At 42.9% G+C, this 27246-nt stretch overlaps 1 protein-coding gene across 2 annotated transcripts in view; it reads right to left on the reverse strand.

Annotated features, from left to right (window-relative positions):
* Positions 1–27246, reverse strand: part of DNAH9 (dynein axonemal heavy chain 9) — a 301438-nt gene that overhangs the window by 88619 nt on the left and 185573 nt on the right. For both annotated transcript variants that reach the window (XM_054571228.1, XM_054571229.1), the window contains exons 44-49: positions 23465–23627; positions 20959–21082; positions 9336–9478; positions 8583–8744; positions 8146–8379; positions 233–493 (exon numbers count right to left, since the gene is read on the reverse strand). In XM_054571228.1, the coding sequence (XP_054427203.1) occupies positions 233–493; positions 8146–8379; positions 8583–8744; positions 9336–9478; positions 20959–21082; positions 23465–23627 (1087 nt within the window). The remainder of the gene's footprint in view (positions 1–232; positions 494–8145; positions 8380–8582; positions 8745–9335; positions 9479–20958; positions 21083–23464; positions 23628–27246) is intronic.

Below are 27246 nucleotides of genomic sequence, written 5' to 3' on the forward strand. Positions count from 1 at the left end.
TGGTTCCAAGGCTCATGTCTCTGCGATTTGGTAGCTTGTGGAGCCTGACATACAGTCCACTTAAATAAATGTTTGTTGGCTTAATGAATAATCCAGTGACAGCTGGATTCCACTCCAAGATCTCCCAACTTTGCCCTTGTCTCTCTGGAACGCCAGGGTATGAAGCCGTCCCTGGGTCAGAGGAGGAAGCTGCCCCTGCCCGTGAGGGCACGCAGGCCCGCAGACCTCCTACCTTATTGAGGGTGTTGAGAGCGGCCTGGGCTGCTGTGAGTGCTGGCTCCGCTTTGGCCAGGTCTTCTTCGCAGTCCTTCTGCTTCTGCTCCACCTCCATCATGATGAGGGCCACCTTCTGCTCCTCCTCGTCCGCCAGGGCTTTCTCCCTGCTCACCTTGTCGGTCTCGACGCCCACCTCCTGAATCAGCTTGTCTGCATCTTCGTTCTTCTGCTTCAGCTCCACTTCCTGGGTAGCCAGCTTGGCTTTCAGATCATCCACCTGCAGCAGAGATGCATGGGGCTTATTGGGAGTAGAGGGACTTTGGACGTGGCCCTGGGGATCAGACCCTGAAGAGAAGAGCTCTTAGCTGGGACCAAGCTCCCTGGCCTGGGAAAGGACAGGGACACTGGACTCCCTTCTCCTCTGTCCCTACAGTCATCGAGGTGGAAGAGTCTAAGCAACACATGTTCTCACCTGGCTTTCTCCGTAATGCCCAAAAGACTCAGGCTGCTTCTCACTGACCTCGGTGTCTAAGTCTTATAAAAATTCATGTGCCTAACATAATACTTTGCACATAGTAAGCTCTTAATAAAGATGTCATTGTTTAATTGAAATTGGCCATAGTGGAGTATAACAAGAATCTAGTAACTAATAAAGAGTGTCTCTATTGTATATCCTGAGAGACTGAATGTATGAACAGGCGGTGGCCAGGCCATACATAAAGTAGAACTCTGACTCACAACCTGTAGCAGCCTGCCCAGAAAAACAACCCGTTACCTACACTACGCAGGTCGGGATGCCGGCCTGCTGTAAGTTGGGCTTGTAGGAAGGCAGACTACTGTCTGGGTAAAAGTCCAAGGAGAAGAACAATACCCTTTGTAACAGTTGAGCCCAAATGGCCAAGACTTGATTCATCACTGACCACTTCCTTAATTTTTGTCTCTGTTTCCAACTTAGGACCAACCAGAGGGAGTCAACTATGCACCCTGACTGATCACACAGGACACCCCACTTCTAGTCAGCCTGCCTACATCTGTCCCAGCCAGCAGCCTCCCTCAGGGTGTGGCTCAGGCCTTTCCTCTTCCCACTAGAAAGCTCTCCTCCTCCTCTTCCTGCCTTTGCGTCTCAGCTAAAACATAAGTGTAGTTAGCAGACTCTCTTGCTAGAACCAGCTCTGTATAAACAGCTTTTGCTTGCTCTCCTTTGGCTGGTCTTCATTTATTTCCACAGTCCAGGTTGACCAAGTTGCAGTGGGGCAGCAGGAATCTTGGTGGTCCAGGCCAGCCGGGTCCCCTATCCAGGCTCCTTTGTTATATGCATTTCAGAGGCAGTAATGAAAGGATGGGCATATCTAGGAAACTGTCTATTTCTCTCATCAGCTGGACAGAAAGGACTGGCTTTCTGCCTATGTTCAGTTCAGTGGAATGTGGTGGTTCTCAGAGTGTGGTCCCCCAGACCAGCAGTGTCGGCATTACCTGGGTACTAGTTAGAAATGCAGATTCCTTGGCCCCCTCCAGACCTACTGGATCAGGGATGCTGGAGGTGGGGCCCAGCAACCTGTGTTTTCACAGGCCCTCCCATGATTCAGAGGCTCACTGAGGTTTGAGACTCACTGGCCTAAAGTTATGGCCCTTTCACATGCAAATAGAAGGCTCAGATCTGTTTATTTCTAGAAAGTAGATAAGCCATTTGTATTTGCACTATGGCCCATAAAGTTTACATTCCAGAATGACCTCGTCTCTCATTTTTCTGCAGTCTATTTCACGCAACAACCGGAGATTACTTCAGCGCTCCTGGAACACCAAACAGATTCAAATGCTTTATGATGCAAAATACATAAAAGGAAGTATGAAGCAGAGGCTTAGACGCTGTTGATAATTCCTTCTTTGTGGCAGATCAAAAGAAAAGAAAGCAAAAGAAAAAGAGTGCTCTTTAATTTTGTGTATTCATGGAAACTGGAGACTTTGCGTTAACCTCAGGTGGAGGCCTGCTCCCTAGAACACATCTTATATCCCCGTGTTGGAAGGTTAATACGTTTCCATCTCCTGTTGTTCAGCTGCAGAGAGTTATTTCTACAAGGACAAAGATGCAATTCTAAATCAAAATGATTGAACCATATAATCACTCCAGTCAGCAAACACTCCAGTAACTTTTCGCTCCTTTTTAAATCTTGGGAGATTTGAGAAAATTGAAGTGGCGTTTTTTTCTTTTGTTTGTTTTATTGATTGCAGATATGGCTTATGACCTCAGGCCCAAGGTAAATAATGACCTGCACTGTGAATGGGAACTTTATAGCTCTTAAGCTGTGGCAAGAAGGGACACGCGTGTCCCGCCAGTCAGAACAAGGCAATTCCCCATAAGGCTGCAGAAAGGGCATAACTCAGCTGCATTTCATGGCTCTTCTGCAACACAGCAGGACATCAAAATAGGTTACTTAAAAGTTTTCTGTTTCCCTTATTCAGAGCATTTGAACCATTGTCTGGATCTCTTGTTATCTGGACACTCCCATACCTGGATAGCAAGAGGGCCACAGACACGGAAGAAACTCTTTCCCTCAGTCTTGCTAGCTTCATGAATACTGACAATGTGTAGCAAGTTTGTGGAGAGCAGGACCAATAAAATGGTCCAGTTGAGACAGCATAAGTACATAAAACAAAATGGAGTCACTTGTGTTAACCAAGATGGCTGCCCATCAGCCATGACACTTTGGTTCAAGAGGGAAACTATCTAAGTGTCCCAGCCAAGATGGAGGTATAGGTAGATACACTTCATCTCCTTGCGCAACCAAAAGAAAAATAACAACCAATGTAAAAAATAAAAACAACCAGAACTGCCAGAAAATCAAACTATATGGAAGTCCAACAACCACCGAGTTAAAGAAGAAACACTCATCCAGACTGGCAGGAGGAGCAGAGGTGCAGATGCACAACAAGGTGGCTACTGGAGGACCAGGGTGGGTGAGGTGGCAGTTGGCGGATATACATTTGCGTGTGGAGAAGCTGGAAGGAACAACCGGGGAGCAAGACAAACTGCACAACCCAGTGTTACATTTCTGACCAGCTGAGGCTAAGCATGAAATTATATCTGAAGTTTATAAAGTTTATTTTACTGTACAATTGTTTATTATTGTAATTATTACCATTATCATTACTGCTTCTAATACAACTATTATTGCTAAATAAATTTGGAGTCTCTCTGAGCTAGAGCTGTGAGATTAATTCAGTCGACTCCCACCAGATTATGAACACCAAAAACGGTCATAATTGGGTAGTAGGATACTGATACAATATAAGGATAACCCATTATCCTTATATCAGGTTATAATGATGTGCTTTAGTCTTTTTTCCAAAGGAACAATTCTAGATGAAGCATTTATATTAAAGTTAGGATCCCTAGATCCCATTTTTATAAGAAGAATTAGCATTATAATGATCAATAAATACGAAATATATACCATGTACACAGTATTGCTAAGATCCATCCTCCATCCCCACTATGAGCTTGTAGGTGATTTAGAACTTGTTTGTTGGTTATTTGCCTATCTATCTATCTATCTATCTATCTATCTATCTATCTATATCATATATGCATCTATGCATTTATAGAATACCTACTATGTGCCAATGAGTCCTGGTTTCTGCCCCTGAAAGACTGATAACAGTACAGCATAATACATGCAAGAGAAGAAACGTAATTCAAGGATGAAACCACAGAGAAGGGAATGATGTGTAACTACTCAGAACCTAGAAAGGGCTCTGGGCAGTGGGGCAGCAGGCTGTTTTGGCCTCACACAGTGACTGACACAGTGGCTGAGGAGATGTGGGCCCACGGAGAGACACAGCGATGTGAACTACTTGCGGATCACTGTGGGAATACACACAGCACTGTTGGAGCTCAGGGGCAATGCGGTGGAACACAGGACGAAAACAGTGAAGCAACATGCAAGGACACAATATAAAAAGCTCTAAAAAGGATGCGAGAATCTGAACTGCATTATCTAAATCATTTAGACCCATAAGAGAGAATACTCAGACTTCTGGCTAGAGCAAAGGTCAATCTAAGAGCAGGAGAGAGGCTGGTCTAGAGGTGCGATGTCTAAGTTGCTGTTCACTGGCCACATGTGGTTAATGAGCACTTAAATGCGTCCTGTCCCAGTTAAGATGTGTTGTAAGTATCATCATACACTCTAGTTTTTTAAATTATGTAGAAAAACTCCTTGATAACTTTCTTACAATGATAACATATTAAAATATTTTGGATATATTGGGTTAAATAAAATATATTATTGAAGGATGTTATAAAGTTATATATAATTACATTATTCTACTAAAATAAAATTCACTTGTTTTATTTTATATTTTTAAAAAAATCCTCACCCAACAATATATTTATTGATTCTAGAGAGAGATGAAGGGAGAGAAAGGAGAGAAAGAGAAAGAAATATCCTTTGATTGCTTCCCATATGTGCCCTGACCAGGAACCAAACAGATACCTTGGGTGTGTGTCTGACTGGGAATTGAACCAGTGACTTTTTGGTTTATGGGACGATGCTCCAACCCACTGAGTGAGCCACATGAGCCAGGGCTCATTTTACATTTTTTGATGTACCTACTAGAAAGTTTAAATTTGCATACATGACTTGCAGGATATTTCTATTGGGTAGTACTGGTCTGGAATGCTGCCAGAATAGTCCAGGAGATAAAGTAGAATGCTATTCATTAATTAATCTGTTTATTCAACAAATATTTAATGAGTGCCCACTCTGTCCAGGCACTACTTTAGGTACTTCAGATATACCAGTGAATAAAACAGACAAGATCCCAGTCTTTATAGAGCTTATATCCAACAAATGGAGATAGGCAACAAAAAAAATACCCAATAAGTAAATATTGGTTATTTAAAATAAGTCACATATTATATAATATGTTACATAGGGGTCAGTGCTATGGGCAAAAGGTCAAGTAAGAGGATCGGGGGTGATAAGGGGGTACAATTTGAAATGGGATCCTAAGAGATTCACTGAGGAGATAACATTTGAAGGAGATGAGGGAGTGAGCCATGGGGATTTCAGAGGGAAGAACATCCAGGTAGAGGGAACAGCCAATGCAAAGGCCTGGTACGTCTGAGGAGAAAGCAAAGAAGTGGCATGGCTGCAGAGGAACGTCACAGGGATGGGGTAGCGGGAGATGAGGTCTGAGAGGTAGCGGGCAGGGTTTGGGAGGAGCCTTGGAAGCCACTGTAATAAGGGCCCTAAGGGCCATCCCTAGGTCAGGGTTTTGAGCAGAGAAGTGGTGTGATTCAATTTATGTTTTAGATTGATTGCTCTGGCTGCTCTGTTGATGATAGACTTCAGAGCGGCAAAAGTAGAAGCAGACAGATGAATAGCAGGTATTCTGGCCTCCAGGTAAGAAGGCAGTGGCCCAGATTTGGGCAGTAACAGTGTAGGGGGTGAGAAGAGGTGGAACTCTGGGCATATTTGAAGTGGGGTGCAGACCGAGAGGGAGAGGAATGAGGAGAGCCAGCGATGGCCACGAGGACTTCGGCCCGATGGGTGATGCAAGAGGTTGTGGGTGAAGCAGGTGTGGACGGGGGAGAGATCTGAGAGCTTATTAAAAATCCAGATAAAAGCGTCCTAAATTGAGACATTGAAAATGGGGGAGACGACAAGAGGGATACTTTTGAGAGATACTTAGAAAATTCACAGAATTTGTTAATGTATAAATGTAGGAAGCGAGGGAGAGGGAAGAGTCAAAGATAAAGTCCCAGTTTCTGGCCTAGATAACTGAGTAGGTAGAAGTGTTATTCACTGAAGAAGAGAAGACAGAAGGAGAAGAGACTAGACCTGGTGCCAGGACTTGGGAGGATTCTCCACTAACTGTGCACAGAGAGAACTGGACTCACTTAACGGTATAACCAGGCTTCTCCTTGTTAAATGGAGACCACCAAAAACAGGAGGACAGGCATTCATGCTGTCTTCACTGCCTGCTCAAAGACTCGGGGTCGGTACACAACAGAACACCGCATGCTCTTCTGTGAGCGTATGAGCACCTCACACACTGCTCGCTCCCAGCAAAATCCTCTACACAGACTGATCAGCAATTCCCAGGGGATGAGTGGGTGGAAGGCAGGAGGGGGCTGGTGGGGATGCAGAATGTTCTAAAGGTACAGTAGGTGGAAGGGGCAGAAACAGAAAGAGGAAAAGGTGGGAAATGTTTTAAAAAATTTGATGGTACTGCATTCTGATTCTTTCTCATGCTGTTTTCTACACATTGAGAGATTGACAGAAGCAGTCGGTGACTGAGAGACAAGATGTCACCTTTCTACAACAGAGGGGCACCCCAGGTAAACCGCTCGGACCTAGACTGGGGTCTGTGTACTTCAATCTGCTCTGAACTGATCTCTAAAAAGGGCTTTAATCGTGACACAAATGGAAAGACAGTGTCATCATCACCTCGATTGTCATCACATGCCATTTGTTGACATTGTTTGAACAGATGTCTCACCATGTCTGAAGGTAAAAAAGGTTTTTATATAAAAACATAAAAAGGGGAAAAATAGCATCTAGAAGACTAAGAAGAAGAAGAGAGCTCTGAAGTGACCCATTATTGGATCTGGAAAAAAAAAACAAAACATCGAGGAAGCTGTTTGGCATCATCGATAGAATGGTTTCTGTAATATTGTTTCAGAAAAACAGGCTACAAAAGCCATAGGGAAGGAAAAAGGATGAGACGAGGAAGGGTTGGTAGGATATTAGAAATGTAATAGCATAATTAAAGTCATCACTGGAAGCATAGGAGGCAGAAGCAATATTACACACTATTAAGTTATATTGTTGAGGATAAACTTGAAGAGCTGCCCTAGAATGTAGAGAAAAAGGCCAAAGGGACGAAAACAATGAGCGAGGACATAATAGAAACGGGGCACAGGGAACCCATCCGGCTAATGATTGCTCCTGGAGGAGAGGCCAGAGCAGATGAACGAAACCATATAATCGAAGAAAGATTTCTTAAGCAGGAGAAAGAACAAGAGTACAGATTGCAAGGTTCACTGCCGCCCACTAAATGAGCCGAAATCCGTGAGATATCTTTCTGGGAATCAAGAAACTGAAGTGGAGCAAAAGCACCCGTCAGAAGAAGGATGTTCAGTACAGCCGTTCCAAAAACACCCATCAGAAGCTTTGAGAGAATGACAGTACATGCAAGGCTTAGCTATCTTTCTGCAGGAACATGTGGTGTGCAAATGAACGGAGTGTCAGCACCTATGAGAGGCTGTCTCGGCAGCCGGTAAACTGAGCATAGCAAGGGGCCACCATGGGACCAGCAATGTTTGGTGGGCGTGAGCAGGGGCAGAGAAGGTGCGAGAGTTGTCCCCAGTTCTCAATGGAACAATGGTATGTTGACTGAAATAAACTTGTTCCATTTGGAAAAGTGAGTAGAAAGTTAGAACAAAGACAGGACAGCAGGGGCCTTTGTGATGGCCGACCACTTAGCAATGCATGAGGAAATGCATGAAATGAGACAGGATTTGTTTAAGAAATTAGGTTTCAGTGGCCCTTTGACAGGATACTGTAAGATGAAAGAAACAAAAGCAAATTGGTAGAACCCTGCAACTGTTTCCTTCAACCATCCATCTTTTCTGGTTTCAAAAGATGGAAGGGAAGTGGAATGGAGAGGAAAGCAATGCAGGAGGAGGAGATGACAAAAAGGAAGAGAGAAGACGGATTCCGGCATCGGTGGGAGTGAGCGGACCAGACCTGAAATTGAGGATGAGTTCCGTCTTAACTCTTGATACCGTTTCTGATAATCCTGGGGCCTCTGGAAAACCATAAATGATTTCCACACCTCAAGCGTGAGCCCTCCAAGTTCTCTGCGAAGGGGGTGCTCCCACCCTCTCTCAGTGGCCCCCAGCTGAGATGGGAAGGATGTCACTACCTGCGCAGAGGTGCTGCGGAGCTTCAGCAGCCCGTTCTCAAGCCGCTCCATCTTGGACTTGAGCTCCTCTCCATTCCTGCGCAGGAGACTCTGGTAGAGTCTGATGAACTCCAGAAATGATTTGGGGGTTGTGTAGTTGTAGCGCTGCTCATTGTTCAGATAAGACTGGGAGGTTTGGTTGACACTCGTGTGGACAAAAGCCATGAACTTGCTAATCGACTGCTTGACTGTGGGCTGAAATCAGAGAGCAGGAAATAAAAAGAGAGTCTCACCGTGAAGACTGGAGGTCGCTGCTCCCGACCCCTGCTGCTTCGCCACATGGGACGTTGTTCCAACAACTCTGCCCAAGCCTGAACCTGAACCCTGAAACTCTGGATGTGCAATTCCTTGTACCCTGAGGTGGAAAGAACCCTGGAGTGTCTCCCTGTGCCTCTCACCTCGATGTTCTCGGTGTTCTGCAAGAAGCGGAGGCTGACGGACTCCAGTGCCTGTTGAGGCCACTCATGAAACCAGTCGATGGCCGTGCAGTTCACAATGGCCGGGAACTTCCTGCTGCGGACCCTCAGCTTGTTCCCCACAGGGGAGAAGCAGAGAGTCACCTGAGAAGTCAGAAGGGTGGGAGAACCAAAAAGGTGTCAGAGACGTACTCATAGATGGGCAGATACAACCTGGGTTTTTTAATTTTAATCCTCACCTGAGCATATGTTTATTGATTTCAGAGAGAGAGGAAGGATGAGAGAGAGAAAACCATGGGTCAGTTGCCTCCCATACGTGTCCCAACTGGGGATGGAAGCGCAACTTAAGTATGTGGCCTGACCAAGGATCGAACATGCAACAGTTTGGGGTACAGGATGACACTCCAGCCAACTTAGCCACCTGGCCAGGGCCAACGTTGGAGTCTTAATTTCCCAGGAAACTGAGAAACATCCAGCAGAGACAACAATCTGTAATTGCTAGCCAGCCTTTCTAGCCAAGCAAGTGGGAAGCTTAAACCTGCATGAGGCAGGGGGAGGCCACTGCTCATGGAACAGATGAGAGAATAGCATCCTTGAAGAGGCTGAGATGGGCACTGCGCCCTCACCTCCCACTCCCTAGACAATCAGTTAGGACCGCTATGCCCAAAACATCAGCAGAGGCTTCCATGAATCATCCCTGGTCCCGTCTACCCTAGGCAGTAAATCCTTCCGTACCTTCAGTTGTCGTCGAACCCGATCTATGAAGAATTTCCAGCAGTTCTCTCTGTTGTCAATCAGACCTTGGCTCTTGACTTCATTCCTCACATTGTTTATGATGTTTTCAACTTCATCATCAGAGTAGAGATCTGGGATCTCTCCTGGGAAGAAATGGGGCACAGAGGGACAGCGTTGGAATCTGTCTGTGTGGTGCAACTGGACATAATGTTACTCGACCTTGGGACACAGGTCCTTTTCATTTCAGGCCATGTGCCACCACTTTGGCTGGTGAAACTGGACAGACACCATATTTACTCCACATCACGTCAGGAAAATAATTCATCAAAGGATGGAACAGGGTACATGGAACCCTCTTTTCCTGGGTCAACAGCTGGTAGCCCAGGAGATTTCGATAATCTTTTCCTCTTTTGGTTAAAGCATGTATCTACTAACTACTGTTCTAGAAATTGTGCTCATAAGGAACTTAATATTTAGCAGGATAAATAAAACAGATGTAAAGTAGCTATAAGACCTGATGAAAAGGCCATGAGAAACATACAGGTAAGTCCATATATTTAACAAGAATGAACTGTCACACTATGCTGTATACCTGAAACTAATACAAAATAATACTGAATATAAATTGTAATTAAAAATAAAAGAAAAGAATGAGCTATCATTTTTTTATTAGTGAAAAAGGGAAGAGAACAGAGGTAGCTCCATGAAACTTAGTATAAGTATGACATCTTAACTCAGTGGGGAAAAGAGGAATGTTCAATGTGTAGTATTAGGAACAATGGGATTTAAAAAAATTAGGGTTGAATCTTTATATTGCACTGTACACTAGGATAAATTCCAAATGGAATAATGATTTAACTATAAAATAACGAAACCATAAAACAATCAGAAAAATGAGGGAAATACTTTATAACCTCTGAGTGGGGAAGATAACTATAATTCAACATCGATATCTTTTATCAATATAAGATAAATTTGAAACATATAAATTGATAATTCTATTTAAAAATTAAAAATCACATAATGAAACACTATAAGCAAAGTGTAAAAGCAACAAAACATAACCCCCAAAACCAAGTAAGATAATACGTTTTCCAAAGAAGACATATAAATGGCTAACAGGTACATGAAAAGATGCTTAACATCACAAATCATCAGAAAAATGCACATGAAAACCATAATAAGATATCACCTGACACCTGTTAGAATGGCTGTTACATTAAAAAAAAACAAACCCAAGATAGTCAAGTGCTGGTGAGAATGTAGAGTAAAGGAAACCCTTGTTTTCTTTTTAGTTAGTGAGATTGCAAACTGGTGTGGGCACTATGGAAAAGAGCATGATGATTCTTCAAAGAAATTAAAAATAGAACTACCATGTGATCCAGCAATCCCACTTACAGGTACGTATCCAAGGGATACCAAACTGCTATCTTGAAAAGGTACCTGTACTGCCATGCTCATTGCTGTACTATTCACAGTAGCCAAAGTTTGAAAAGAGTCTAAGTGTTCATTAATGGATGGGTGAATTAAGAAAATATTTTGTGTGTATATATTCACGGGGATACTATTCAGCCTTAAAAAAGAAGGAAATCTTGTTATCTGTGACAATGTGAACGAACCTAGAGCAAGCTGTTAAGTGAAATAATAAGTCTGACACAGAAAGATCAACAGTGCACGGCATCACTTACACAAGGAATGTTAAAAAAAAAGTCAAACTCATTGAAACAGAGTAGAAAAGTGGTTGCCAGGAGCTGAGGGGTGAGGAAAATAGTGAGAGACTGGCAAAAGAGTTCAAACTTTTATAAGATGATTAAGTGAAATCCCTTAGTATGGTTCTTGATTTTTTTCTCTCTGACTTATTTCTCTTAGCGTGATACATCAGCATCCGTCCCCGTTGTTGTAAATGGCAGTATTTCATCATTTCTCATGGCTGAGGAGTGTTCCATGTGAGATATGAAACTGAAAGTGACAAATAAGTGAGCAAGAAAAACAAAGAAAAGCTCATAGACACAGACAACGGTAGGGTGGTTCTCACAGGGATGGGGGTGGGAGGGTAGTAAAGGGTAAAGGAGGTCAAATACATAATAATGAAAGAAGATTTGACTTTGGGGGTGGGCACCAATGTGACTCACAGATGATGTATCATAGAATTGTGCACTTGAAACCTGTATAACTTCATTAACCAATGTCACCTCAATAAATTGAATTCAAAAATAAATGAAAAATGCAGTAGAGAAGAAAAAAGATGAGTAAGATTTGAGGAGCTAACGTGGAACATGGCGATTATAGTTGATAACACTGTATAGTGTGATCAAAGTTTGCGAAGAGAATGGAACTAAAATGTTCTCACTGAAAAAGAAAAACCAGGAAATACATGTTGAATTCAAATTATAGTTAAATAGCCAACCTTAAAATGTAAAGAAATTCCCCTACATATATTATATATATAAACTTTGTAAAGAGTGTGTATATATATACAACATATGTATAAAGAGTGTGTGTGTATATGTGTGTGTGTGTGTGTATACACTCTTTACAAATAAAGGAAAAGATCAATAACTCAACAGAAATATGGAGTGAAAGACACAAAAAGGGAATTCACAGTACAGAAAGTATAAATGTTTTTAAAAAATATAAACAAATGCTTTACCTCACTTGTTATAATGAATGTACACTGAAATTATGCTTAGTTACTTGTTGTTTGTACAAATCAGATTGGCAAACATCTGAACAGACATTCAACTTCACTCAGAATAATAAAAATATACTAGTTAGTTACTCATAATTATTATTTTTTACCAGATTGGCAAAATCTGAAAGTTAGATAAAATACTGTACACATGAGGCAGTATATGGTAAAGTTTTAAAAAATCTTTATTAAATATATAACAATAAATACATGATGACCAAGTAGGATTTATCCTAGAAATGCAAGGACTGTTATGTATTAGAAGAATATATGAAAATAATCCACTATATTAATATATTAAAAATATGATGATTAAAATAGATGCATAAAATTTCTAATTACTGTTAGCAAACTAGGAATAAATGAGACTTTTCTTAATAGATATCTATCCCAGCCAGACCCAAAGAAACATCATACCTAATGGTGAAAAACTAAAATATTGCCTTTCAAATCAGGACAAGTGTGATTGTTATATGTTTTTAATCCAACATTATATGGAGGTCCTGGGCTATGCAAAATGTTAAAAAAAGGAAATTAAATGTATAAGGATAGTTAAGAAAATAAAGCTGTCATTGTTCAAAATCTAATTTTCTATATAGAAAATCTAAGAGAATATACACATAAATAATCAGAACTCATAAGCATGTTCCACAACAAGCCTGCTGGATATAAAATTAAAACTGGAAATAAAATGGCATTTCTGTGCTTCAACCAAAAAAAAGTTTTTAGAAAGTTTCTTAGAATACCAAAAAAAAAAAAAAAAAAGGCAGACAGTCATAAATACACAAAAAATGTGCAAAGATCTTGATGTAAAAAGTGTAATACGGTATTGAAGGGAGTAAATGAAGCCCAGAACAGAGAGGAAGGTTGTTGAGTCCATGGGCGGATGATTCAGTATTGCTAGTGTCATAAAGATGCAATTCCAATAAGAAGATCAAATAGGTTTCTGTTTTGATCCTGACAAACATATTCTACAATTTATCTGGAAGAGCAAAGGGTGAAAAATGGCCATGATATTTGTAAGCAAGAACCAGGAGAGATTTGCCCTCTCAGAAATGAAGTCTCTTTGTAATACTTTGTTAGTTACAGTGGTGCTCGGGTAACTAAATAGAACGAGTGAAACACTTAGAAACAGACCCAAATAAAAATAGAAAATTGATATTAAAAATCAGTGTGCCACCAAGGGATGGACTAATCAATAAATGATGTTCAGGTTAATTCAATATTAATATTAAAAAATAAAATTAAAACATCATACAAAAATATATTCCAGGTGAATTAAAAGATGTTACCAGTAATATGAAAAGTAAAACAGTAATAATTTAAAAACAAAATACATGAGATTATTTTTATCATGTTGGATAAGACAAGATTTCTGAAACACCACAAAAAAGCATAAAAAGTATAAAGCATAAAAAGTATAAAAGCATAAAGCATATAAAAGTAAGTTTTACAACATTTACACTAAATCAGCATGATAGAAGTCAGATATGGACTTCAAAATGATATTTACAATCTGCATAATGAAAAAAGGGTTAGCATCCAGAATACATAAAGAACACTTACAAATTCTTAAGGAAAAAGACATAGACCCCAAGAATTAAATGGAAAATACCTAAGTAGGCAAATCACAGAAGAGGAATAAACACTTGAGAATATGCTCGAAGGTCGTAAGTAATAAGGAAAAGGGAAACAATGATATATTTTGCTTCATACCTGCTGGTAAAAATTATTATGTTAGATAAACCAAACGTTAGGGAGGTCAGGAAGAACAGGTGGCATTGGTCAGAGAGAACAGGTATCTCTATTGGTCAGAGAGTCAATTCGTACAACTACTCTTGGGACTTTGTCCTCAAGTTGAAATGCACAAACCAGACAATTGAGTAATCTAAGTTTTGGGTTCTTGTTGTAAGGAAACTCTTGCACAGGCACACCAGGGGTTTCTTCTTAGCAACATTGTTCAAAATTGCATCCGTGTTTATTACTTTGTATATATCCAAAAGTATTTTGTAAAGAAATACAGAAAAACATAAATGGAAAAATAAATGTGGGTGCTGAGAATGTGAGAACTGTGAGGGAGAGTCAGAAATGGGAAGAAGAGATGGAAGAGAACAAATTCCTGAATTGGAGCTCAGGGGCCGGGCTGCTGGCTCCGATGGAGGAGTCGGCCTCAGAAGGAAGGAATGGTCCTGTGGGAGGACAGGCGAACTGTGAAGACATCGACACAGATTGGGAGGTAAAAAGAGTTGCGTGGCTGATCCTAAGCGGTGTTTGTGTTCTCAAGGAGGTGCGCGTGAGGAAGGTGCGCGCGCTAGAGCTGCGGCCTGAGAACAGGGGCTGTGCTGGAGAGGTGAGCGTGGTTCACTCCGGGAAGCTCTAGCACATTCCCGGCATAAGGCTCTTGGTGGACCTGGAGGCACATACAGGCTCTTCTTTAGAGTTCTCCGCAGTCACATGTCTCCTCCCTTCCTCCACAACCAGCACAGGAATGGTAGCATCGCAGGGGTGTTAGGGACACAGAGCCACTGGGGCCACGCTATGCTCGCGGCTTCCTCCTGTGAGGCCTTCGGGGAGGTCCTCTGCAATGGGTGGTTCGGCAAATGGTCGGTATCTGAGTGATTAGGAATCATGATTCCACTCAGCACTGAGGCTGCTGCGTGTCCTGGAACTGCTGCATCTGGAGGAAACCCGCTAACTTTCCAACAACGCCTGGCCTACAGAGTCTGACAACACCAGCCCAGCCAGGCGTTATACTAAGAGCCTTAATACTACTTAGACTTACTCACTTAAAGGTCCAATTTAGAAAAGAAAAGATTATCATGAAAATGATCATTTACTTTTTTTCCTGAATGCAGTGAACTTGATTTAATTTCCATTCATTAAAATATTTCATAGCATGCATATAAAACAACCTGTGCTATAACTTGTCACAATAAATATTAATAACCCTTTGCAGACTCATTTGATAAACAGGGGTCAGAGAAAACTGCCAGGAGAATGAGATACTATTTAGCATGTGTTGGGATTCAGAAAGTTCCAGGCAATCTTAAAAAGAGAAACACCCCTACAGAACTGGCATGAGGCAGACTCATCCGGTTAAGGGGCCGTCCGCCCTTAGCAGTCTATCTGAGGATTCTTTTCTCCTTCGCCTCTCTTGTAATTTGCATTTCCTTATCTGTTAATATCTCAGAGCCTTCCAGTGAGAAATTGGATTCCCTTCGGTCTTATCATTAACAATAATAGATCTGCATTCTGCACATTTCTCTTATTTAAAATATGTAAGTTTTATGCCTTTTTGGCGTTTTATGAATCAGATCATGGATGTTGAGGAAGCAAAACTACGGTCTATAGGCCTAGCTGGCCCTCTGATTCTTTTTGTATAACCTGCAAGCTAAGCATGGTTTTGGCCACTTTTAATGGTTGGAAAAAATAAAATAATATTGAATGGCACATGAAGATTACAGGGTTCAAATTTTACTGTCCCTAAATAGTTGTATTGGCCACAGCCACATTCATTCATTGAGGGATTGTCTGGCTATTTTCACGCTACCGAGACAGAGTGGAGTAGTTGTGGCAGACCTGTATGGTCTCAAAGCTGAGAATACTTATGTTCTTTCCTTTACAGAAAAAGCTTGCCTACCCTGGGTTGAGTGAAACCCTCAGTGCTGGGATGCTGAAGCCTCCAGGCCACGGAGAGACCTTTTCTGCGTTCTTATAACGATGGTGTTTGGTACAGGGTCCCAAGAACCCATAAGAAGATCGCCAGGTGGATTACCTGGGGATAAACACCTCTGGATTGGGAGCAAATTTGTTCCCCAATGTCCCCCGACAATGTTCCTGTCACTCATTGTGTGATGCGGGTAGTCATGCTGGAAGCGGGAAACTGAACTGACAGAGCGGATTTTGTGGTGACACAGGTAGAGGCTGTTTAAATACTTGAAAAGCTTCCACCTGAGACCCAGAGTTGGGAAGCCCCAGGTCTTCCAAATGCTCGCAGGCTCCATGTGGCAAGTCAGAGGAATCATCGTTTTCTCCGCATTAGTCCGGGGCTCTCAGAGGCCACACCTGCTCTTGGGGGAGGAGACCCCAGTAGGGTGAGACGGCTCAGTGAGTCGGAGCTTGGTGATAAAAAGGGCAAAGGTGAGGGTTAGCTTCTCTATGAATGAGGTAGCTTCACACTGGCTTAAAGGCTTTGATCTGCCCTCCCACCCCCCGCCCCCGCACACCTAGGAATAACATTTTTCTCAAGGGAGAAAAAGCAAGGAAGTATGGTGACTGCCTTAGTACCCCTGTCCCTCTCTATACATGGCTGCAAACCTTCTCAAAGCGCATGCTCCATAGTACGTAAGATAGCACACCATTCTCATGCTGTTATGCACCTTGGATTAACAATCATCTCCTGAACACTAATTATGGGCCAAGAGATGCATTAAGCGCTGACAATATAAACGATGAAAACAACACAGCCTCCATAGAGGGTTTTAATTATATCAGTCGTGTTTGATTTCCTAAGCTGGATGGTAGTTATTTAATCTTTATGTTTTATATCTCTGGATTATTGAATAACAAAAATTCAACTGACAGCAGACAACATGGTCTCTGCTTTTTATAAGCTTACGATGCGGTTTTACCACAGCGGTGGTGTGTGCAACCGCTGAGCACTACAGAAACGTGGAGGGAGGTTTCCCCGCCCTCGGGGTGACAGTGGGTCAGTCACGGCTTCCTCCAGAGATAACACTCTAGGTACGTCTTGTAATGGGTAGAATTGATCCAGACAAAGAAGGAGAAGAGTCTGTGAGTAAGGAAGGGTGTCAGACCAGCCTCATGCAACACCTCAGGAAGTGAGAAGCTACTACATCGAGATGGGAGAAGTGAGGCTAATAAGGACGGGAAGAAGAGGTCAAAGGCAGTTTTTTTTTTCTCTACCAAAGGATCTTATCCTGCATTTAGCAAGCAACTAATGGAGAAATTACAGTTTCGATGGACACTTGTGGAAGTAGCGAGAATGGATTGAAGATGCCTGGGAGGTAGGCAGATGAGTTAAGAAGTATCAGCATTTGTTGAAGCAAAAGATGAAAAGATCAGTGGTAGCCATGATAGAAACGATATGGATTCAGAAATGACAAAGAGGTAAAATTAGTGGCAACTGATTTTCTCTTGGATGCAGATGGTGACAGAGAGGTTAGCAATGTAGGAGAATGCACAGAGACACAGCCTCAAATAACTTGGATGAGAATTTAGTATCACATGAGGAAAATAAAGCCTGATCATTCAAGCATCTTTTTGCATTATCCTTTTAGCATTTCTGTTCGGTAGCTGGAACACCAAGAAGGTGCTGGTGTAAATTTTCACCATCTGTGGTGTGAGGATGCAGCTAGTGAACAGCTCCAGCGAGACCGCAGTGCATGCATAAGAGGTCTGGTGCATGTTTGACAGCTTCTCTCTTGCTCCACACTTTATCTTTTTTCCTTTCAGGGAAATTGGGTCAGAATTTAGCTTATGTAATGGCCCATCAGGAAATCCAGTTCCAGGTACTCACGGGAGAGGAAAAATCCAATGCCACCTATGTCTGTTACAAATATTTCCAGACTCCACATTTTCACGTGATGTGTGCAGACCACTAACCTGTCATTCTTGGATCTAACCTCATGCACCTTGGAGATGAGGTGATCTTTTCATGTTCTATATACCAAAAGGAGATTTGGCCCAAATATTAAAAAAATAGTCTAGTGCAGAGATTAGAGAGGTACATGATGTTACAAGACAGGAGACACAATTGGATATGAACAATTCCAACAGACCACATGGAGGCTAATGGTACTCATTTTTGAGCATAGCATGTACTGACTGGAACATGGGAGCTTAGTAAGTGGTTTTGAATATATGAGTAGATAGGGGGTGGTCTAGTTGGGCCAGGGAAGGGAAATCTTAATTTTGGAGTGAACAATTATGCCTTCTGAAAAGCAAAAGGAAAGTCCCAACATAAAATCCCAAAGTAAAATGAAGTATGAAATCTGAAAGAGTTAGGGGAAGAAAAGACACCACACCTCGAGCAGACTAAGCCTCCTTAGGCGGGACTGCCATTCAATGCGCTTCCTGAAATGCTGCAAAGCTGGAGGTGCAGGTGCTGCCCCCGGAAGCCAGGGAAGGATTCTACTTTTCCTCTCTAGATAAGGATGGAGCCTTGCTGGTGCTGAGTTTGGTTCAAAGACCGAGAGAGAGCAAATTTTGTAAGAAATTTTTAAATACCTGGGTTTGATGGCCAGAGTACACTCCGCGGGAACTGTTATATAGGACAAGAAGGACAGCAAGTATTAAAATGTTTCAGATTCAGCAAGGGCAAACATGTCGAGCATACTCTCACCAGCAGCTGCATGGCCGCCATAAGGACTCTGGGAAACCAAGGGAAGTGGTCAAAGATACACTTCATTTGTTCTGATCTAGGTGGCCATCCTGCTTCATATACAGTTACGTATCTTTTCCTAATTAATCCAGGAGTTTAATAACTTTATCTATAGGATTCCTTCCTGTCTATCTATAACTCACCTGAGATGCAACTGGCATAATGACAGGTTTTGAAATGTTTAGTTGGTGTCGGAAGTGGGATTAGTCAAATGAATTACCGTCAATGTCTGATTCTGGAAATGGTGCCAGGAAACCAGCAGATGCAACCTCCATGATCTAAAGAAGTGTAGGAGGAAGCCAGCAAGCCTATGGCGTGAGATCACTGGCTCACTGAGGAAAATGTCCTTGGAGGAGAGTTGACTCTGTGGAATTCACTCTCTGTAGCTTTATCTCTAGCATAACAGCACTTGTGGATAACGAGAGAGGGCTGAGTTAATGGCAAGGGAGCCCAATGTATGTGTGGTTTCCTGGTCTCCGCTGTGTCGTACAGGAATGGAGTGACTGCACAGCATCACAAGGCTGAGAAACTAACGGGATGGGGAGTTTCTAAGGAATGTCTGTAGCTCCGCCTGGACTGGCAGTCAGTTAATGTCTAACCAGAAATTATTTATTTGACAGGGAAAATTAGAACAAAACTATGCTCTATTCCCCTTGACAACGTGGCTCAGAAGAAAAGGAGATTAGAAAAGTGTTACTTTTATTTTTACCTCCATTTTAATATATGTTTATAAGTTTTGTTTTTCTTTGTAGAAGCCTTACAAGGGAAACAGGAGCTTGAAACTCCATGGCTTTGAAGCGGTCTGGATGCATTGTTTTCACCTGGCAGGGTTTCAGGAACTCATTTGAACTTGAAAAAAAGTTTTTTTTTTTCCTAAGCACAAAATTAAAAGTATTTAAGTGAGGGATTAAGTTTCATTTGGTAAAAGTATAAGATCTTCTGTGTCGCAGACATTATTTTAGGACAAGGTGACCTAGCTGGATCGGAGCCAACGGGGGTGCAGGGCGAGGCTGGCAGCACGCTTGGCTGGCGTCTCCAGAGCTGTGGGACTTTGGAGGCACAATTTTACCCTTTTGGATTATTTTAGAAATTAGACTTTGGAGCACAGCTTGAGGGTGGGAGGGTAATTGGGCCCCTCTCTCATTATTTAGTGAAATAATAAAGAGTGGGGCAATGGGGTAGGTAGTACACTGTTGTAGAGGCAGAGGGATGTTAAAAAGATAGTGTACAGGAAAGGAAAATATATTGGCTTGGAGGAGAAAAGATGTAAGAGTCAGCGGGCAAACTCCTGGATACAAGCTGACTTAATCAGGGCAGGACGGGGAAGGTGCAAGAGTGTGGGATCGGTGTAACAGAACGCGCACGGTGCGGAGCTCGGGTGCTCATCAGAAACAAGCCAGAGTGTGCCCACAGGGTCTGCTCGTGAGCCATGTGGACCAGGGACTGGGGGCTCTTCGTGGGCGTAATAGTAAAATGGCCCGAGGTACAAGGGCACAAAAGCTGAGGAAGACAATGGTTCTGAAGCAGTTAAGTTCCTAGGGGTTACATGGCAGGAGCCATCCTGAACATCTGGCATGAGACAGACTTGGGAAATTGTATCGTGACCGTGGTCCTTAGACTCTATAAACTAAGAGCATTCAGTTAAAGAGATGGGGTGAACTGTAGAGAAACGAGCTTTGTGAGACGCCAGGAAGCTGGAGGCAGAAATTTTACTTAGGAACATCTGTGCACTGACCACGTTTTTAACCCAGATGAAGAGGTGGTTTTGCAGATGCTGACTTTTCCTTTTAATTAATATAAATATAAAAATATACACACACCTCACACTTCTGAAAATGCATAATTTATGTTCTATATTGTCTTCTTGGGTATATATATTTATATATCAGATGAATTTGTATACACACATATTTTTCTAGAATGGTTGTCATAAGTCCTGAATTCCTAAAGAAATAAGAATAAATAAGGACAGCAAAGAGTCAAGATCTGAACTTTGTCTGAAATCCTACCCTTCACTGATGGCGCCATAGAGTAGTTGCCATCCCCTGTCAAGATCTTTGAAAATCATGGAAAACCACGAAGAGATACTGTTCCTGCTTCCACTTTGCTCCCCAAATGTTCTGAATCCTTGATTCATTAAATGGGCAACCCAATCATGCTCTATTGTATGAGTATTTTGTGTGCATGTTCTCTGCGTATCTTCCTGCTAAAGCCTACGGTATTTGAATCCTAGTTTCTCTCTGCCTTGATCTGGGGAGGAAACAGCGGGCCTTTAACCTGCTCTTCTCCCAATTATCAGGTGTAGCCCCACTAAGACAGCTGCAAAATTACTGTCTGTTTTGCTATGAAATGTAAATTGAAGAGCCAGAACAGCAGGTCCAGCACCAATCCTAGACAAACCTTGATGAGTCTGTTCTCCCCTATACCCGCTTCCTCCCTCATTTCTGTGATCCAGCTCTTCCGACTTTGGACCAGATGACTCCAACTCCAGGGGGAATTTATTAGACATGCGAGTGCCAACAGTCTCTTACCAGACGCCAAGAGATCATTGATGAGCACAAGGAACTTCTCATCGGCTACTTGGGCATCAGTCATGAGAAACACCGTGCTGAGATTCTTTACCCCGGCTTTCAGGCACAGGTTGGCCAGGTCCACCTGCAAAGACAATCACTATCAGAGATCTCTGAGAAGAGGGCTTTCTTACAAGAGACCCCCATTCACTCTCTAGGAATGGGGCCCCCTTCCTGTCTGCCCTCATGGGAGAGAAAGCAATGTCCTCATGGGAAAATGGCAATGGGAGGCAGGGAGGAGCTCTATGTTGCACTGGCCATTGGGAAAATATGCCTCATTCCTGGGCTTTGATGCCTACAGGGGAGGGCAAGTAAAATTAAACAGTGATGATCTTTAGTTCATAAAACCGCTGTGGCTTCTGTGTTAGCTTCTAGGGCTCCTGCTTTGTGCAAAGAGGCAATAGCTTTCCTAAAGACAGAGGAGACTTATCATGCAAGTGACTGACCTGCCCCAGAAGGCAAACAATTGCTCTTGGTCTTGGGGGAAGAGCCATGTGCCCGGGGATACTTGCCTGGTGATGAACAGCTTGTATTCTAGCAGCATCTTGTTTTCTTATGATTAGCTCCAGCAAAAGGCTTGTGTTGGGAAAAAATATATTGGGACACAGACTCACCTGCTAGGAAATTACATCCATTCAAAATTGCAAGTAGATAGAGTCTGGGGCTAGGATGCCAAACCCTAAAGTTTTCCAGCTTAGTCAACCTCCGTTTCTTTGCTGATCCCTCTCACAAAGCTCAGCCATCACACCCTAATCTTGGTCTTCTGTCTCTTGCCCCACTCCAAGTTCATTCTCTAACAATCTCATGCATTTCCTTAGAGTAGTCCTTTCTTCATGTTCAAATAAATTCCTCTTTAAAGTTAATAAACTTCCTTTTAGGCCATGGTTCTCAACCTTATGTATTTGCAGAATTACCAAAGACAATGAATGTGTCTCAGCTCTCATTGGAATCCTCTGGGCAATGCTTTGAAAATTCCTGGTGCCCAGGCAACTACCCAGACTAGTTAAGTCAGAATTTCTGGAAGGTGGGATGGCGGCATCAGCATTATTTGAAGGGCACTTCTGTATACAGCCAAGGTTGAGAATCACAGTATTAAGTCATTCTGTAAATGCATAATTCTCATAGGCTCTCTGTTGTGTCCTCTTTTTCGGAAGCAGTGAAGATCGACCTGATGTGACCCTGGTGTGTGAACGATCTTAGACTCAGCCAGGCACTGAGAGGCTGAGCGGCGGTTGCGGAGCAGCACTGAGCATCACTAGCTGAGAGACTACCCAGCGGGGTAGGTCTGGCCCAGTGCTGGTTAGCGTTATCCCCGGGGTCAGCAAGAGCGGCTCCCTGCTGGAAACCCCATCGTGACTGCCTGCCGTGCCTCTATTGTGGCCGAGATAAAAGGGAAGAGGCTGGACCAAGTGACCTTTGAAAGCTCTATATAGAGCTTTTCTCCGCTTTACAGAGTGTACATTGCTTGATGTCTGAAACCAGGAAATATCACTGAAGGTCCCATGTGACGTCTCTTAAAATATAAATTTCCAATAAAACCTGGAGAGACTGTCAGAGTTTCTCTCAAGTTTACTAGAGCTACTGGAGAGCTGAGTGCTGAATTTGATATATTGGGTTGGCCAAAGAGTTTGTTTTAGGTTTTTTCCCATAAGATGATTCCCGTAGCACTTAGTTGTCTTTAACTTCATTCAAAACAGTTTTGTTAGATTGCATTGTGACAGCTGCCATATCGGCGTGCATTTAAAAAAAATCAAAATTGATTAATTTTTGTGTAGTCAATTTAATATTGAAGATGGAGGAAAATATGCAATCTTTTCAACAAATTATGCTTTATCATTTTAGGAAAGGTAAAAATGCAACTGCAGTGTAAAAAAAAAAAACAATGACAACAACAACAACAACAGAAAAACCTGTGCAGTGTATGGAGAAGGCGCTACGACTGATCCACAGTGTCAAAAGTGCTTTGTGAAGTTTCGTGCTGGGGATTTCTCTCTGGACGATGCTCCACTGCTCCGGCAGAGCAGTTGAAGTTGATGGTGATCTCATCGAGACATTAATTGAGAACAATCAACGTTCTGCCACACAGGAGACAGCCGACATACTCAAAATACCCAAATCAATAAAGCTATTGGTGAAAATGAAAAAATGTGTCTTTCATTTTACAGGAAAAACTAAGCGGCCTTTTTGGCCAACCCAACAGATGTGCTTCCGATTTGGGCGGGGCTGAGGCTGCACAGGTGTGACAAGCCGCTGAGGCCTCCCGCCAGCGGCCCTGGGGAAGGCCAGGGTCCTCGGGCTGAGACCGAGGAGGAAAGCGGCCTCACGTCATCAGCCCAGACTCGAAGAAGAAAACAGGGGGACAATTAAGCGAGGTTCTGGGCGAGGGAAGTGACGGGCTGCTGAGGGCGAGCTGGGGGTAGCAGGAAGGAGGGCTGAGCGTCCCCCAGGCAGCCGCCCGCCTTCCTACCTTGAAGTCCGGGATCTGGTAGCCTTTCCGCAGGGTGATCTGGAACACGTCCATGGAGCTGATGAAGGCCGCCAGCCTGGTCAGGCTCTGCTTGCCGCTGCCCCCCACGCCCACCAGCAGCGCGTTTCCCCGCGGCGCCTCCAGGATGCGACTGATGCGGCAGCTAAAGGGATGGAGGCAGGAGCGGGTGGCTCTGAGTTCCTGGCTCCTGCACGCTCTCCTCTGAGGAGCACGCGCGGTGAGAACGGGGACGCTCCTTGGAGGCTGAGCATGGGCCCAGCTGTGGGAAGCTTGAGTTAAATTGTCCCCAAACCTGGCCTTGCCTTCTTGACCAAGTGGACTGAAGTCGCCACTGGTGAACTAGCAGCAGCGGCAGCAGCAGTGGAGGGGTGCTCAGGCCTGCCAGGCAGGAATCGGGGGGCAGTGATGGCCAGGGAGGGGACCCAGGGCTTCCCCTCCCGCTCCTCCCCAGCCGCACCTGTCTCTGCCACCTCCCCCTCCCAACTTCATTTTACTTTGTCTGTCTGTGCTTTTTTACGCTGGGTTGGGGGCAAGAAAAAGAGAAGAGTGAAAAGCATGTAATTAGAAAAATATCAGGGAAGGCTGGAGGACAAGCATAGACAGAACAGTTTGTTTCTCTTAGGAGAGAAGCAGCAAAATTAAAGCCAGCCAGAGACAGAGAGCCCTGATGCGGCTTCTTCTACCTTCCGGGGCTTTGATGCCCTTGTAATGGGTATTTGTGGATGCTTCGCAGGATGCCCCTTCCTCGGCTCCGGGTTCTTGCCTTTGCGGCTCTCCTTAGCGCTCTCAGTGAGCGCATCCTCACCCAGCGATGGGGCCATGATCCCAGACCTGGGCTAAGACCGCGCCCACCCCTGGGAGCCCACTCCTCCTGCCCCTCCTCCAATGCTGCCCTTCCACGCAGCTGCCACAGCCTGCCCTCCAGGATAAGCCAGCAGCCTTAAAAAAAATTCCCTTCAGCACTACCTATATATGTATGCAAGGTACCTACATTCTCTACAAGAATAACTCCTATGCCCTTTTCTTTTACTGTCTTAGAAATAATAGCTATTTACAAAAACTACACTCTATCTTGCCTAAACACTACTGACATTAATTATATGTCCTTCTGAACTTTTCCCTAATGTCTGTATGTTTATAAATATATATTTATGTGTATATACATTTATTACTTCTGAAAACTCAACCTATTTTTATTCCATATATTTTCAAAGTTGGGTTCACCTTGTATACTGAACACAGTGTTTCAAAATCTTTTTTTTTTTTTTTCATTTCACTGTGGTTATTTCCCTGCACCACTGTGTGATCTGCTAACCCATGCTGTTAGTTGCGGAACAGTATTCCGCTGTGTAGACTAACTCCCTTGTCTGCAGTAGCATACTGTTGGATATTTAGGTTGTTTCCAACATTTTCCAGTTACAAATCAAGCTATGTGAATATTTTTAGTTTATATCTCTATGTCCATAGGATAAGTTCCTAGAAGTAAAATTGCCAAGTCAAACGGCAGGACGATTTTTATGGGCTTTCGAGGCATAATGAAAAACTGCCTCCCAGGATGGTGGCGCCATTTTGTATCCTCTTAAGCAGGACTGATCCAAAGGTGAGTCTATTACATTGGAGGCTGAGAATATGTTAGATTAGGTTAGTTGAATGAAAATGTGTTGTCGGTGAATTGGGGGATACATAAAACAGTAATAAAACCATTGTGGCAAAGGGGATAAGAACATGAGGAAGAGACAAGAGTGTTGGTGATCTTGGGATCAAAAGAATGTGCAAAGCAAGGTCAAGTCCAACCAAAGAGAGCAGAGGGTAAATCTGAGATTGAATTGCACAGGCTACAGTCCTGTGTCCCTGTCTTGTGTTAATGATGTTATAATGAGAAATTCCATATTCAAATTAAGTAATGGTAATTAAAGGTAGAGCAGCTTAGGGTCTAGTTAACCCCAATTAGGAAGAAGGGCTCGAGGGGAGTTTGGACGGGTGGAGTTTGACGTGTCAACAAAATGTATGTATGAGGTTAAAGGGCTCATGTTAAGTTTCTGTGGTTTGAATTTCATTACTGCAAATTTCTTGCATATACTGATGACTTAGTCATAGGATTAGCATCAATAAACTCAATGTCCATGGATCCTTATTACCTCATCTCTCCTATGGGGCACATTTATTTTTCAAAAGGAGATGCTAGCAGAAGTGTGAGTCAACACCTCCCACCTCCAGCAGACTGGAAAGTCTTGCCCTCACCCTTGTTGACATTGGGTTATATATATTATTAATCTTTGCCTATTTAATGATTGAGATGATTATGGTTTTATTTTTTTTTTATTTCTAGAGGACTGAACATTTTTCTTCTTATTATATATTTTTTCTTTTATAAATTTTCTTGTCTATTGCCCACTTCTCAATTGAAGTATTCTAAATTGTAAGACCCCTTGATGTATGTTTCAAAATAGCCCCCCAATTGGGCACTTTCAGCTTTTAGTTTTAATGTTTCAGATGTACAGAAATTTTTAGCTTTTTGTACTTAAATTGTATGTCACTAAATTTATGTGGTTAAAATTTAGTCCCCTAAATACTTAAGAGTTATTTATTAATCTATATTTAGCTCTTTTAGGATTTGACTTTCTTTATAATATTTTATTGTAATATTTGTACTCTGTCTTGTATCGGATAGATTTACCCTTCTCTTGCTCCCTTATTAAGCCACAGTTTCTAGACATTGGAAGAGTGTGTATGCCGTCATGTATTCTGTACAGTGCTAGCACACTAAAGGTATTCCATACAGTTCTCTGAAAGAGGACAATGCCTATCTTATACTCAGCATTGCATCTGGGGTGATGTGCCCAACCAAGCATTATGCCAGGGGCAAGGAATATCTGTTTTGTGTCTGCCTTAGATGGCGTCTGACTACAATGACAAAAGGGGACACCATGGTGCTAGGATACCCAGGTCCTCTTTTCTAATTAAAAAAAGAGGGGGCAGAAATGGATTAATAGAGGCAAGCACAGAAGATGGAGAGAAGTCCAACTGGGTGCTCCGGGCCGCCTAACAGCAGCTCTGTTCTAGAAGGCCCCAGCTCAGCTTAGCATGGTCTGTGTGATTCAATATCTAAGTGGAAAATACACCTTTAGCGATGACGTTTCCAAAGAAGAATGGTTAAGTCTGCAACTGTCAGCATTAGACTCCAGCTGGGGATTCATTAACAACCTCTGACGAGGGCAAAGGACTCTGCATTTAAATTGCAAAATTTAAAAAGAAGATCAATATTCTAGAGGGCTGCTGGGCCAGAAAAGCAAGGCAGTCTGAGTTAATTCATTACTGAATTTCTGGGTGATCAAAAACAAAAGCTGAAGCTGCACCGCAGCACAGCTGGAGGAAGCCGGCACAGTGAGGCCTCACGGGCACGCATGCCCGAGGACTGGGCAGGCACACAGAAGAAGGGGTGCGAGAGACGCAGATCTGAATTTTTTTCTAAGAGAAAAGAAGAGGAGGCAGAGAAGTGTATGTGGGAGTGAAAAGAAAGAAAAAAAATAGATTAAGAATATGCCAAAAGCAGGGGGGAAGATCCAGCATGAGGCTTTGAGAAAAAACAGAACAAGAATGTGAGGCGGTCATGAAGGAAGGCCAAGGGAAAGCAGAGCAGCACTATTAGGGAAGAAAACATCATGCAAAGAGAAAAGACTTTTTTCACATTTATGGACTGTCTGTTAAGTGCAAAGCACTTTACACAGAGCAACGGCCCTGTCACATAAGCATTCTTATGA

Source organism: Pteronotus mesoamericanus, unplaced genomic scaffold (assembly GCF_021234165.1).
Source record: "Pteronotus mesoamericanus isolate MK-2021 breed Mesoamerican mustached bat unplaced genomic scaffold, CSHL_Meso_final contig_22, whole genome shotgun sequence".
Lineage (NCBI taxonomy): Eukaryota > Metazoa > Chordata > Mammalia > Chiroptera > Mormoopidae > Pteronotus > Pteronotus mesoamericanus.